The sequence below is a fragment of the Silurus aristotelis genome (assembly GCF_946808225.1).
Source record: "Silurus aristotelis genome assembly, chromosome: 6".
In the NCBI taxonomy this organism is placed as follows: domain Eukaryota; kingdom Metazoa; phylum Chordata; class Actinopteri; order Siluriformes; family Siluridae; genus Silurus; species Silurus aristotelis.
Genome location: NC_139579.1, coordinates 5,976,825 through 5,992,314, shown reverse-complemented (window position 1 = coordinate 5,992,314; position 15,490 = coordinate 5,976,825). Strand labels below are relative to the sequence as shown.

At 38.1% G+C, this 15,490-nt stretch overlaps 1 protein-coding gene across 3 annotated transcripts; it reads left to right on the top strand.

Annotated features, from left to right (window-relative positions):
- Positions 1-8: 8 nt before the first annotated feature.
- On the top strand, positions 9-13,816 carry epn1b (epsin 1b). 3 transcript variants are annotated; one of them, XM_083544348.1, is made up of 9 exons: positions 9-130; positions 2,669-2,762; positions 2,871-3,026; positions 6,046-6,174; positions 7,568-7,679; positions 7,815-7,981; positions 8,092-8,674; positions 9,841-9,963; positions 11,912-13,816. In XM_083544348.1, exons 2-9 carry the CDS (start codon positions 2,694-2,696, stop codon positions 12,007-12,009), a joined length of 1,437 nt encoding a protein of 478 aa, XP_083400474.1. In that variant the 5' UTR covers positions 9-130; positions 2,669-2,693; the 3' UTR covers positions 12,010-13,816. The 3 variants fall into 3 exon arrangements, with proteins under 3 accessions (XP_083400474.1, XP_083400476.1, XP_083400475.1); XM_083544350.1 differs by having other exon boundaries at positions 7,815-7,985; positions 8,099-8,674; XM_083544349.1 differs by having other exon boundaries at positions 18-134; positions 2,677-2,762.
- Positions 13,817-15,490: the final 1,674 nt, after the last annotated feature.

The following is a 15,490-nucleotide window of genomic DNA, read 5'->3' as shown; positions in this document are numbered from 1 at the left end:
ACTGCTTCTTTTAGTCCAGGTAGCAGGCAGCGACCGGAAGCGGAAATAGCCTCTGGTTGCAGGGAGTCTCAGCTTCCAGCCGTCCCTGAACCCATCTATTCATTCCACCCATTTATCTGCCTTCTCAAAGGTTGGTATTGATACAAATATTCTTTAAATACTACAATAACCAATGCGTCTAGGTGTTTTCTGTTATGAATTGCGTCTAAGGGATGCTTTTCTATAGCGAGTTGTATAAGGTAGGTGTCTGGATGCTTTTCCATAATGACTATCAGGATTCAATGATGCTGGATGTGTTGTTTATATGCAGAAATGCTGCTTTCAATCATTTGGAGATGTGTGTATTTTTGTGTGTTTGGTTCTAGCTATTGCTCTATTGAGACGCATTGAATTCCCAGTATTACAAAAGATCTCCTGGTTTGAGATGATTGATACTGATCCCTGGGAATCTCATAGAAAACATCCATATGCATATACTGTATACATTATGCAGGTGATGCAGGTGGAGGTTTCCTGGAAAACATTGTACTGTATGTACATCTCATCATTACCCATTACAAGGCATCATACTACAGTACTGATGGAATTGAAGTCATCTACTGATTAAAATGTATTATTAATAATAGCAATGGTTACAATAATTGGTGGATATTGAAATATTTGAATGTGTGTAGGTATTTTGTTATACTCTCAAATGACAATAATGCGAGTTTCTGGAATCCTCGATTTGCAAAAGGAATGGTATTTATAGTCAAAGGAAGCACACTGGTTTTTCCAAGTATGTCTGGAAACACATATTTGTGTCAATATTATTCTCAACCATCTTAATTATTAATAAATTAATGTCTGAATTTCCACATTTGCAGTACAAAGATGTTGGCCTAAGTACCAATAATATTATTATTATTAATAATAATAAAAGTAAAGTAAAGTTTTAGATTCCCCAGTCAGTCTTCTTCCCCTTTTCTAAAATCCCACATAAAATCCATCAGTTAATATAACGTTTTACTGTGTGTTGTTTCCCCTTATCTCTTATATCCTTTGTTGTATTTTTCCTCCCAATTGTCTAAAAATAAAAGAACCATGTTTTTCATTGGGACATGCTTCAGAGATGCTTTTTTTGTTTTCATAGCAGCGTACACACTGTCTATTTCTATTATTTTTGTGCATTTTGTCTATTTGTGTCAAAAATCACAGTTCGGTACACACCTCGGTTTTTAAGTCACGGTGAGGTTCAATTTCGGTACGGTTAGAGGAAGAATTTTTTTTTTTTTAATTAACATAGTTTATTATTATTAATATTAACAGAATATTTTTAAAACATAGATTGCTTGCTTGATTAAATAATATATAAAATAATATTTTATTATATTTAATAAATATAGAATCAATCAAAATAATGCAATACACGTTTTATTATATTGATTAAGTTGAGTAATTAATAAAATTGTTGTGTGTGTTTATTTTACATTTAATATTTAATTTTCTAAAGATATCATCTACTTAACTGTTCTACTTATTTTATTTACTAAACGTCTTCATTCCTTCCATCCTTCATTCTTTCACTTCCTCGATATGTGGAATTGTCAGGAAGAGAAATTTCTGAAGCTGGATAGCGTTAGCCGCTAAGCCACATCCTGGTTATGCATGCGCAAAACTAATCGTATTTCCTGTACAGTGACACTGCGCTAACTCTAGGTTTTTTTTATACCCTGGGCATTGTGTATGTTTTCAAGCTTAATATTAATAATAATTAATAAATAAATAAATGCAAAAGTGCGAAGCGGAGACTAAACAATCCCTGTATTATAAATACAGATAGTACAGAAAGAAAGAAAGAAAGAAAGAAAGAAAGAAAGAAAGAAAGAAAGAAAGAAAGAATAATAGTCATTGTAGGTGTCAGCTTCCTGTTTGGTGCAGACCGAACCTCTTTATATGATATAGCATTGATTAAGTCATGCTATTTCTCTTGGCACTTCTCTTTAGTTTTTGCTTTTACTTATCAAGCCAAAAAAATAAATGCTGCTGGATTTGAATGGTGAAATTTTGTTTTACCGGAATACACTTTAGTATCCATTCATATATCATTAAACTTACTTAGACCTATTTTTATTACCTTTTTTGAACAGCTGCTGTACTGACTGCAGCCTGTCTGCTTTGTCAGACTCTTCTTCACTTCGTCCATCACTAAAAACGGACGGCGAAGTATTTCAGGTAAATTTTCGGAGAAACAAACCGTCCAGATGCCAAGAGAGTGTAAAGCTGTTAATGCTAAGGAAGAATTTATTTTTTTTTAATAAAAATTAAGTGTAATATCTGTACATTTATATATTTGATTGGTCAAAGTAAATCTTCATACCGTTACTTTACCTAGTTACATATAAACAAAAGAAACAAGCATGTGTCTCTTCAAAACAATTAAAGACAAGGTGTTTCCAACCTTTTGATAGCCACTGTAACAAGCTAACTAATGAACTAACTATTTGGTCAGATAGCTCTTAAAAATTGAAAAGAAACAACAATCCATCAGGGGTAGTAGAATATATATTTCATGCTGACATGTGCCTGACTTAGTGTAAGTTGTGTAAATTTGTCAGATGGCTATATCAGGGTCTGGATAATTACATGTTGGTTTGCTTACTCTGTTTTTATTGTTTCCTGTTTTAAGCATTAAAGTTAACACATCAGGCACCATGACCCAGTCAATGATACGCCGAACCCTCAAAAATCTTGTTCAGAATTTTTCTGAGGCTGAGGTAAAGGTAAGAGGGCTCCTTATTGTCACCATTTTTGCTGAGCCATATTTTCCAAAATATGAGCCAGAGATCAGCTCATATTTTTAATGACTCAGCTATACTTGTGTTTTCCAGGTGAGAGAGGCAACCTCTAATGACCCTTGGGGGCCGTCCAGCTCGCAGATGTCGGACATCTCGGATCTGACCTACAACGTGGTGGCATGCAATGAAATTTTGGGGATGTTGTGGAAGCGCCTAAACGATGACAAAAACTGGAGGCATGTATACAAGGTGAGGGTGGAGGGCTGCAAGGAGGCAGAAGGTGCAGGGTGAAGACTAAGCAGAATATAAGATTTGACTATCAGAGACCTTCAGTGTTATGATTTCATTGGTGAGTTCAGCAAAATGTTAATAGAAATCAATGCTGGTGCATACAAGTTGACTATAAGAGCTTCTGCAGTTACATATCGTATAAATATGTTTTATTAGTTTGGATCATATTTGTTTTAAACTCGAATAGGAAATAAGATGACTGGCAAAAGAACTGGGACACCTGAATTTTCCATCCATATATGGTTCTTCCCCAAACTGTTTGCTTAAAACCTGGAGAAAGTTTCCTGTGACTTGAAATAGGAGGTTATAGTTCAATCATAGTTGAGGTTATCATCAACTGTTCACTGTTGGATGCAAAAATTGTTGCATTCATGGCATCTGTGTATATTAATGAATCAACTGATTTTCTAAAAAGAAAATCTAGAAAATCACATTGTATGATTTTTAAATAATTAATTTCCATATTATTGCATGAAATACCGTATTTCCCGGACTATAAGCCGCTACTTTTTTCCCACGCTTTGAACCCCGTGGCTTAAACAACTTTCTTTTTGGCTTCTCCCGTTAGGGGTCGCCACAGCGGATCCTCCGCACGTTTGATTTGGCACATGTTTTTTACGCTGGATGCCCTTCCTAACGCAACCCTCCCCAATTTATCCGGGCTTGGGACCGGCGCTAAGAGTGGCTGGGGATGGTTCCCTGACCGGGAATCGAACCCGGGTCACAGCGGTGGGAGCGCTGCATCTTAACCACTAGACCACCAGGGGACCTTCCGTGGCTTAAACAACGAAGCGGCTTATTTGTGGTTTTTTCCTGGGTTTTTCCCGGTTTCACAAACTCCAAGCCAAAAAACTCAGCACCAAAACAGTAGACTAATGAAATTGTGAACGGGTTCAGGTGAACCAATGAAACTCTTTATATTGAATCGCGCTCCCACTGAATCGAGCCGCACCACATCATAAATATAGATGAGGTTACTCTGATGTTTGACTTGCAGCTCATTTGGACTGTCTACAGGAAATGAGAATCATTCGTCAGAATCATGAAAACTTCATCTGTGTTCTGAGCTGCACGGCATCAGGATAAAAGCTTTTTTTAAACACACGACGATGCCAATCGATAAACTCCCGGGAGAAATAGTTGTGAAAGGAAGGAGGAAGACAGTGAACAATGACTTTCTTGGTAGGCTACTGTTTAGATACAAGCCGTTGTAGCGCGTTGAGTCTGGGTGAAGGGAGAGCTCGCTAACTCCATTTGCAACAGAAATCATATAAGCACAGACAGGTTTCCAAAACTCGTGCTTTTTTATTTTTTTTGGCAACAGCGTTACGGGTTAGACAAAGAAACTTAGAAATGAGCATCAGAAAATAATAAGGACATATTCTTCGGCCTTGCACACAAGCAGTAATAGCGGAAAAATGCGGCGGCAGGCTATTCCCAAAATGCCGCTCTGCTCTTAAAGGAGCCACAACATCTTTCACCCGTTACACCGTGTAACAGACACTGTCTTTCGTTAAAGCCTGTGTAAAGTTCATTAGTTTCAGTGTAGACACCTGCGGCTTATAGACAGGTGCGGCTTATTTATGTTCAAAATAAAAATCTTTGTCAAATTCAGCGGCTTATATTTGGGTGCGCTTAATAGTCTGGAAATTACGGTACGTATTTGATACAATAGAACTTAATATTTGGTACAGAAATCAGCAGGGATTTTGGCCCACTCTTCCATACAGGTCTTTTCCAGATCTTTTAGGTTTTGAGCTGTCACTGGGAAACACAGAGTTTCAACTCCCTCCATAGATTTTCTATTGGGTTCAGGTCTGGAGACTGGCTAGGCCACTCCAGGACCTTAAAATGCTTCTTACGGAGCCACTCAAGAGTTGCCTTGGCTGTGTGTTTTGGGTCATTGTCAGGCTAGAAGACCCAGCCATGACCCATCTTCAATGCTCTTACTGAGGGAAGGAGGTTGTTGCCCAAAATCTCACGATACATGGGCCCATTCTTCCTCCAGTCAATACGTTGCAGTCGTCCTGTCCTCTTTGCAGAATAGAACCCCCAAAGCATGATGTTACCACCCCCATCTTGGGATTGTACTCATCCTTCTTCCTCCAAACACGGCGAGTGGAGTTTATACCAAAAAGTTCTATTTTGGTCTCATCGGACCACATGCCTCCTCTGGATCATCCAGATGACTTTTTAATCCATGACGTTGTACTGTGTTTACTAATGGCTATGGACTGTGGTCCCAGCTCTCTTCAGGACATTAACCAGGTCCTCCCGTGTAGTTCTAGGCTGATCTCTCACATTTCTTAGGATCATTGATACTCCACGAGGCGTGATCTTGCATGGAGCCCCAGTCCAAGGGAGATTGACAGTCATCTTGAATTTTTTCCATTTTCTAATAGTTGTGTAGTATTTTCCTTCTTACCAAGCTGTTTGCCTGTTATCCTGTAGCCCAGCCCAGCCTTGTGCAGGTCTACAATTTTGTCCCTAGTGTCCTTAGACAGCTCTTTGATCTTGTCCATGGTGGCGAGGTTGGAGTCTGATTGATTAAGTGTAACGAGTTCAAACAGGTGCAATTAATACAGGTAATGAGTGGAGGATAGGAGGGCTACTTAAAGACAAGCTAAGAGGTCTGTGAGTGACAAAATTCTTGCTGGTTGGTAGGTAATCAAATACTTATTTCATGCAATAAAATGAAGAAAAATCCAGAAAATCACATTTTAAATCAGTTTTTTTTTCTTTTTTTTTTAAATTCATGCTAAATAATTCACTCTATATATCCATATAAGTACAAGGTGATAGCATGAAGATGTTTACAGGTGGTGGGATCTAGTCTTCATTGCATTTAGGTCTTAAAACAAATTATCCAAAAGATCATTTGGATCTGCTTTAAATACCAGCCTTATAAACTTTTTTTTAAATATTGTACTTAATATTGTATTGAACATTAACATTTCGAATCTTTCTATGTTTGCAGTCTTTAACGCTACTGGAGTATCTCCTGAAAACCGGTTCTGACCGCATTCCAAAACAGTGTGAGGAGAACCTTCATATTATTAAACCTCTCCTTGAGTATCGTTACGCGGACAAGGACGGGAAAGACCAGGTACCCTTATTAAAGTGTTCACTAAGATTCTGGGCTGCTTGCTTGGGTCACTGTTGTGTGATCAGAAATGTTTTTTTGCTCACATACAGTATGTTGTTCCTAGAATTCAGATTAACGGCTGAAACCGGTATTGCCCATTGAACATAAACAAGTCTGAGGGACAATCTAAAGAAATGTGTAATAAATTTGAAATGTATACAGTATGTATGCAGAGCTTTATATGGAAGCATGAGATATTAGCATTTAGAATGGTGGTAAATAGTGGTTAAGGTGTTGGACTTCAAGAAGCTTTTATTGTCATTTCAACCATATATAGCTGACGCATTACACGGTGAAATGAAACAACGTTCCTCCTGAACCCTGGTGCTACATACAAGAACAATCGCAGAAAACACAGGGCTAAGGACTAGTAAGTGTCCTCGCCACATAAAGTGCATCGTGTGCAACCTGGTGCAAAAAGTGCAAGACAACACAGGACAGTGGAGGACAAAAACACAAAATAGCTCCGCCAGTAAACCTGTTGTATATTGCACACTGTGGTGTGTAAGAGATGTAAAGTGAACAGTAACAAAAAATGTAAACAAAATGTTGTGCAAAAGATAAGAGGTTCTGCCAAATGCTAAATTTTTCCAATATTTGGAAGTTTTTAATTCCCATATTTGGGCCTTTCACCAATATTACCAAAAACTCTACTCTCATTCTAGACAAATTTCATATTCTATATTTGTCAAGGTTTCTTATGTTTTATCCAAACAGAGTGTTGTTTTAAGTTGTAATAGCTATTTAGCACTGTAATTGTGTCATGTGATGTCCTCAAGTCCTCTTGTTTTTGCGGTTTTGCCCTGATGCCAAATGGAGATATTTATATAATTCAATGATTTTACATTGAATATAATATTTTCTAATAGAAAAGAAAAGTATAGATGTAATCGTAACTTGCTTCTTCAGAAAAAAAACATCACCTCTTCCTATGTGAATTCTGTAGCAGTCGGCGATTTTGAACAGGTAATTTTATTTATTTATTTATTTATTTTCCCCCCAAAGCCAGGAATAGTGTTTTATTTCTGAGCATGGAGACACCTGCAAACAAGAACAAGCCTCTCAAATAAATAATGATCAACGACAAATTTCTCATGCTCCCACCAATTTATTTAGTTGCCGTTTACCCAGTATGGTTTGGGATTGTAGAAATGTACAAAGACAAAGAAATACAAACGTGAAAACTTCAGCACGGTTACCTGAAGTCCATGTGGTTTAAGTTTATGGATAATGTGTAGATTTGTTCAGGTCAGATTGAACTGTGGCACAAGCAAAGTTTCTGGCCATAAAGTAGAAATATTGTACATAAGAACAGTGTAAGAGTGGAATTTCAATACAAGGATCTTCTCTTCAGGGTGTGAACGTCAGGGAAAAGGCCAAGATAGTGATGTTACTTGTACAAGATGAGGAGAAACGAAAAGAAGAAAGGGAGTCCGCCAAGAAAACCAAGGACAAACTGGCAAATGGTAATGTTCAGCAATTCAACCAGCATGAAATTTTTTTGTGACACGAGGCAATGGTTTTTTTTTCTTTTCTTTTCTGAAAATTACAGTAATTTTATTTACATATCTGATCTATTCGGCTTTATATTCTATTTTTAGCCTCCTCAGAGGCGAGTGACAAGCCAAAGATCAAAGAAATCCCACCGTATACGGGTCTTCCGTCTTTGGACAGCATCCCCTCAGTGGCTGATCTAACAGCCAGCATGGCCAAGAAAAAAGAAGAGAAGAGGTTGCAAGAAGAAAAGAAGAAAGAAGAAGAACGACGGGTGAGTTCTGTATTTTGGAGGGCAAATTTCAACACGAGGGTTGTCCGTATTCTCGTTTCTTTGCAGTGCAATAAAAATCTTGCGAATCGAATATATTATATGCACATTAGGCAAAAGAAGGAGACACGGAGCCTGACCTGTGGGAACAAGCAGCAACAGCAGCACCTCCTTCCAGCGCGGATCCTTGGGGACCTCCAGCTGATGCCCCAAAAGCCGAGGGCCCGGCTAAGAACGACCCTTGGGGCGCACCGAAAAACGACTCCCAGGATTCAAATACGGCTTCCGGCGACCCTTGGGGGGATTCAGCAGACAAAATGGAAAACACTGCCAATCCTTCCAACGATCCTTGGGGGGATTCACCAGATGAAAAGACATCACCTCCTGCCGCAAACTCTCCATGGGGTGACTCGCCAGACACTACAGAAGACAAAGGCCAGGCTAATAATGACCCATGGGGCACGTCCAATGACTTTGTTGCCAATTCACAGACAACAAAGGCAGATCCTTGGGGTGCGCCGGTAGATTCTCTGGAAAAGTCTGCTATTGTAGCATCAGACCCCTGGGAGACACCTTTGGAGACACCTCCGGCCAAGTCAGATCCATGGGTTGGGGATAATGGAACTTCAGCAGGGTCACCAGCCGATCCTTTTAGTGAAGGCCCGAAAGCTGATAATGACCCATGGGGCACAATAGGTATGTAAAAGAGATTGCAAAAATTGCTTTTCTGCTAGAAGATATTGTTTATCACTATGGTTCTTAGAGCTTTGTTGGTGCAGGGCTATGGGGTATGTCTACTTGCTTTCAGTGGTGTTTTATATGGCTCATGGAAGCAAACTAGCTTGATAACTAGAGCCGGTTGGTGCTTTCGGCAAATCTTTTTTTATTTCCCTTATTTTTTTTTTATCTGCCTTCCTTTGGTAGGTCTTTCGGGGTGCTACCTAGATTACTAGAGGAGTGTATTAGATCTGGGATCCCATAGGTCTCAGCAATCTGAAGTTGATGGAGTGGAAAGTAGATGGGAAGATGTGAGGGGAACAGGAAGTCCATGTGTTGTAAAATGGCTGACATTTGTAATCAGTGGTGTACATTTAAAGAAGTAAAGGTACGTTTCTGTACTTTACCGAAGTATTTCTATGTGGGGAGACTTTTACTTTTACCTTTGCGACATTTCAAAGTCAAAAGTCAGTTTTTGAACACTGAAGGTTGCTAGTTTGTAAATATTTTGCATGCTATAAATTTCCCAGACACAATAAAGGCCATATCTGGTTTTAATATAGTATTCTGGTTTTAGAAATAGATTTTTGTTAAAGAAATATTGGGCTCGGTTACAAACATGAGTCAGCTGTGGGACTATAGGGCAAAAAAGTAATGGCTCACTGCCATCAGGTGCCCACAATAGTTATACGTGTAGGAAATTAAAAAAGGATTTGTACACTTTTTGCATGCAGCCATCAGCTCAGAGTAAAGCCATCTTTTTGCATAATGTATATTAACGTAGCCCTAAATATTCTTCCGCCATGTTGCCCTTGAGAGCTTTGCGACAGTAATGCCGTAAATCGTACATGTTGCAGCTTAAAATATGATCAGAGTAATAAGAGCTCTGACCTTTTTGTTCTTTCCCGCTGCAAAAGCCTTGACTTGCAGTTTGCGAAATCCTGTATTATATTTTCCTCAACACTTTTGCTCTGAATACAGCAGACCATTTTTGGAGCTGTCCCTGAGTGTTATGTTGGTGTGATGATTGAGGTCACTCAAAAAATACACATTCATTCAGGTCATGGCATTTAGATAAAAGCAGACAAGAAGTTTACATTGTGATTTTTAAAAGAACAATTGGTAACATTTTTGTCTTCATTCAGCCTCTTCATCAGTTCCAACCAATGATCCCTGGGGAGCTCCAGCAACTCTGACCGATGCATCAGCAAAACCCGACCCTTTTGGTGATGGAGGAAACTTAGGCACTTGGGGGGCTCCCTCTGAAAGTAAGGCCAATGAACGTGTTTCCTTTTTATTGTAGTAACACTTATGATTTATCATTCATCAACCTGGATGCAATCAAATTGAGTTAGAAATGATCTTTACAAGCACTTGGCTAAGAAATACGGTATTCATAAAATCCTGAAAAACCTTTGTATTCTACTCATCGTGATTGTGTAAAAATTAATTGCATATATTTATTCACTTTTAGCTATAATTTAAGACAAATTATATTTTTTTTAATGAAATATGACTTGCTGTTAAATAAACTGAGAACCTAAGTCGTAAAAACTAATTCCTTAGCTAATGTAGCTAAAACACAAAAATTATGTCTAAATGAATGGCAAAAGAAATTGTATTACAGCATGTTACTGTTCTCCTGAGGTAAAAATTTTACTGTTCATCCTCAGGACAGGTTTCTGGACATCTGTTGATGCAATATACACTGGTTTATGCAATCTGATCTTCAACCCCAATTCCAAAAAGGTTGGGATGCAAAATGCAAATAAAAACAACGCATTATTTTGCGAATCTCAAACTTTATATTTTATTCATAATAAAACATAGTAAACAAATCAAATGGTTAAACTGAGAATTTACAATTTTAATATAAAAAAAAGATAATTTTGAACTTGATGGCCTCAACACGTCTCAAAGTTGTGACCGAGACAACAAAAGCCTGAAAAAAATAAGAATAATTAATTAATTAAAATATTTTATTAATATTAATTAATAAAAATACGAATATTTTGCAACTAATTAGGTTAACTGGTAACAGGTCAGTAACATGATCGGGTATAAAAAGTGCATCTTGGAGAACCAGGGTCTCTCAGAAGAAAAGATGAGCAGTGGTTCACCGGTCTGTGAAAAGCTGCATCTACAGATTTTTCCTCAACATAAAATTTTAGAGACTTTAAATATATCATCTACAGTACATATCATTAAGATTAATAGAATCTAAAGAAATTTGTGTTCAAAGTACACAATATTGGATTCTCATCATTTTTGGGCACTGTATTAAAAATAGACGTGATTCTGTGATGGACATTTAATTAAATTCATTTTTATTTGTATAGCGCTTTTAACAATGAACATTGTCTCAAGCAGCTTTACACAGATAATGTGGTGATTAAAAGTAAATATGTTCTTTGTAAGTAAGTTTGTCCCTGATGAGCAACTGTGGCAAGAAAAAACTCCCCGAGATGGCATAAGGAAGAAACCTTGAGAGGAACCAGACTCAAGAGGGAACCCATCCTCATCTGGGTTGCACCAAATGTCCATTTGAAGCAGATATACAATGTTGCGGGGTACAGTGATGATGATCAGAAGCAAACTGTAGTCCTGAGTCAGTGTAGGAGACTGTTGACATTAACTACAGTCCAATCCATCCTCAAAGCGCCCGTTCTTACTCCGGAATTTCATGGAACCACCCAAGGCGTTGATGAGAAACCGTCCCAAGCTGCACAGAGTGGGCTCCAGTCGAAGAGAACACTATCACTGCATGGGCTAAAGAATACTTCCAAAAATCACTGTCTGTAAACACAGTTCCCTGTGCCTTCCAAAAAATGCAAGTTGGAGCTCAATCATGCAAAGAAGAAGCCATATATTATGATTCGGAAACAATGCCATCTTCTCTGGGCCAAAGCACATGTAAAATGGTCTGTAGCCAAGTGGAAAACTGTTCTGTGTTTAGACAAATTAAAATTTGACATTCATGGGTGCCACGTCCTTCAGACTAAAGAGGAGAGGGACCTTCCAGCTTGTTATCAGCATTCAGTTAAAAAGCTGCATCTGTTGATGAAGCCTGCATAATCATTTTTTTTATTTATTAATTTTTTTTTTCTGTCTTTTTGGCCACCTAGTTGTCAGTTATAAACAATTTGTTCCTATTTTGTATTTTACATAAGAGTGCTTTTCGCATTGTAGTCATTTCTTTCCTACTTTCATCCACAGGTGACTCATCCTCATCTGTGCCCACCGAAGACTCCAAAAAGTCTAGTTTCTTGGGGGACGGCGCCTCATTGGTGGATCTCGACTCTCTTATGTCATGAAGGAATTAAATGACCGTTCAAATTAGATCATGTTTTCCGTGGCTAGATGTTCTCACTGTAGGCGTAACTCTCCTCCCTTTTGTTTCCCTTTGCAGCACTCAATTCAATTCTCTTTGGGGTTTTTTTTTTTTTTTTTGTCCTAAACAAACAATTACATGGTTGCAGCATATCAAAAGGCAGTGGTTGGATTTTTTTATTTTTATTTTATTTTTTTTGCAGTTTCCATCCAGCAATTATTAATTATACATACTTTTATTTATTTATTCACCCCATGAGCTTCTCATGCATGCTTAAACCCACCAGGATGCCTATGAAACCACCTTCTTTAGTTTGATCCTCATTAAAAATTATATATAGAATGCTACGACCCTGTACTATGTTGTGTCCAAATGGGAAATGTTCGTGTTATCACTTGAATTCTTTAGGAGTGCCCAATATTTTAGGGAACTGAAATGTATGTAGCGATCTTTTTTTTTTTTTTTTTTTCTTACCCCACCACCCCTTAAGTTACATCCATAGATATTTACGTTTCATACACTACCATCTTTGAGACTACTGGGTGTGCACAAATGTGACAATATTTAAGATCAATTTGCTTTACGTGTAGCCTTCTTTTCTGCAATGGTAGTCCAGAAATGATGAAAGCTTTGTTTAATGTTGTTGGGTTTCCTGGTCTGGTGTTTTGTTATGGCATTAAGGACATTTCAGGCAAGTACAGGTGTGGGAGTTTTTTTATTTTATTTTATTTTATGTGGATAAATGTTTAGAACGTAACCTGGTGAGTACATTGCGCTTTTGGGCTTATTGAAAGCCAGAAGCTATGAAGTCCTTCCTCGAGTTAATATTACCGCATGCTACTATACTACTTAGTCTATAGCTACAGATTAAAGTGCTCCATGACCACAATGAATTTGTATCATATTGACCTACTGGAGGTTCTTCAGATTAATGCTGCATTTTAAACTGAGCAGAAGAACATGCTGTATTCACTCACCTGTATGGCGCCCGATGCTCCTCGACATGTCCGTGTGAATTTGGAAGGTTGTTGTACCCAGGGTCTGGGTTATTTTTTTACGCCATTTGTGGAACATCCAAAGTTTTGTGAAGAACAGCGCACAACTGGACACAACAGGAAAAAAAAATACTATCGAAGTTTAAACAATGCATCTAGTTGGCTTAAAACCCACAACCTTTAAATAATTAAGCAGTTGAAACTGTTTAAAGGAAACTTAAGTCGAAAGAATGTATTATTTAAAAGACGTTGTGTATTTACTCTGAACAAAGATAACATTGGAAGCACTGACTGGTGAAGGGGATAAACATTGATTATTGCATTATAATGAAGCCTGTGTTAAAGGAGTGTGGTATATCAGGCCGCAACAGTCAGTTCTCAGAATTGATGTGTTGGAAGCAGTAAAAATGGGCAAGTGTAAGAAGTGACTTTGACAGTGCTGTGGTTGTACCTATCAAAAGTTGTCCAAGATAAAACAACTAGTGGACCAGCTGCAGGGGAATGATCGACCAAGGCATGTATGGACATCTATTTGAAACAGAGAGAGAATAGAGACTGACTATCAATATTTATTTATTAATTTATTTATTTATTGTGCTTTTGTAACCTTTATTGACCTTAACATTAATGCTGGACAGTATAATTTAATTTCGCTATTATGAAAGGGAATTTGAACGATTGCTGTGCTGTAAATATGAATTGTATTTTGATTGGTAAATAATATATATTTATTCTATTGAGTGGTGTTTCTTGTGAACGTGTACAACAGAAAAATAAAATTAAAACTCGAAAGTGCCTCGTGTGTATTGTGTATATATTTTTATATTTAGAGGCCGGGCATTTTGCACTGTATGTGTGCTGTGATATCAGGGACCAGGTTATCAGCAGCGGATCTTATAAGTCTTGTAAGGCCCTCATGGATTAGTTTATTCAGCACAAAAATGCTTAAACTGATTTAGATCTATGGAATTTGGAGACTGAGTCAACACCTTGAATTTAAGTTCCGCCATTCTTGAACCTATTTGCAGTGTAGATGTGTAGGGAGTAACTTGCTGAAAGAGGCCACTGCCATTACTTTTACATTGAAGGGGTGTAACAGAATGAAGGGTCTGCAGCAATTCTAGAGTGCATCCGGAAAGTATTCGCAACGCTTGTCTCTGAAGAGATCTAAAAATGGCTGTGCATCCAACCTAATGCAGCTTGAGAGGTTCTGCAGAGAAGAATTGGAGAAGTTGCCCAAGAGTAGGTGTGTCAAGCTTGTAGCATCAAACTCAAAAAGACTTGAGGCTGTAATTGGTGCCAAAGGTGCTTCAATAAAGTGTTGAGCAAGGGCTGTGAATACTCATCCGTGATTTATTTTTATTTTATTTTTTCAATTTGCAAATATTTCAAAGACACTTCTTTCATATGGTCATGAGGTCGTCTTCTTCTTTCGGCTGCTCCCATTAAGGGGCCAAAACGTCCTACATGCGCTGTCCCTCTAATAAACCCATTTCTAAATTGTCTTTATGAAGTATTGTTTGTAGAATTTTGAAGGAAAATAATAAATTGAATCCATTTTGATTAAGGCTGTAACAAAATGTGTAAAAAGTCAAGCACTGTGAATACTGTTTGGATGCACTCTAGGTGGTATAGTTCAGCATACCATAGGATCTACATAAATACCAGAACCCAAGGTATCACATGCTCCCTCTGATCCTCCTTCAAGAATTTCCTACTTCAAAAACTTTTTAGTGGTTAATACTCTGGGTTACTGATCAGAATGTTGGGGTTCAAGTCCAAGCACTGCCAAACTGACACTTCTGGGCCCTTGAGCAAGGCCCTCATCCCTCTCTGCTCCAGGGGTGTAGTTTCATGACCAGGTTTGAGCCCAGCTTTCCTTTCACAGGGCTGTATTGTATATGTCAGAAATAAAGGCTCCTTCTTACTTAATTTTCGAAGTCTTCACTAGCAGTCTTCAAACGATGTCTAAAGTCCTACAGTGATATAAAAATTTAAGTAAACCTTCTTTGAATTCTATAGTTTTGCATATCAGGACATCTTTTTTTAAACGTTTTTTAAAAGTTGCTATTGCAGAAAAATGTAAATGATTGTTATTGCACAGTTTAAAAAACAGAATTAACAGTGTGCATTTTGGTGACTGGTTCACTGGGAGCAGCTCTGATTGTTAAGTCTAATAGCAGCAGGGGGAAAAGACCTTCTGGATGCAACAGTCTGTCACTGAAAGAGCTGCTCAAAGATAAAACTGTTTCATAAAGGGAGTGAGAGTCATTCTCCAGCAATGATGATAGCTTAGCTACCATCCTCCTTTCTCCTACCTCCTGTACTGTGTCCAAATGCATCACTAGGACTAAGCTGGCCTTCCTGGTCAACTTGTCCAGTCACTTCCTGTCTGCAGTTGAGATTCTGCTGCACCAGCAGGCCACTTCATAGAAGATGGCTCAGGCCATTATAGAGTCAAAAAAGGTC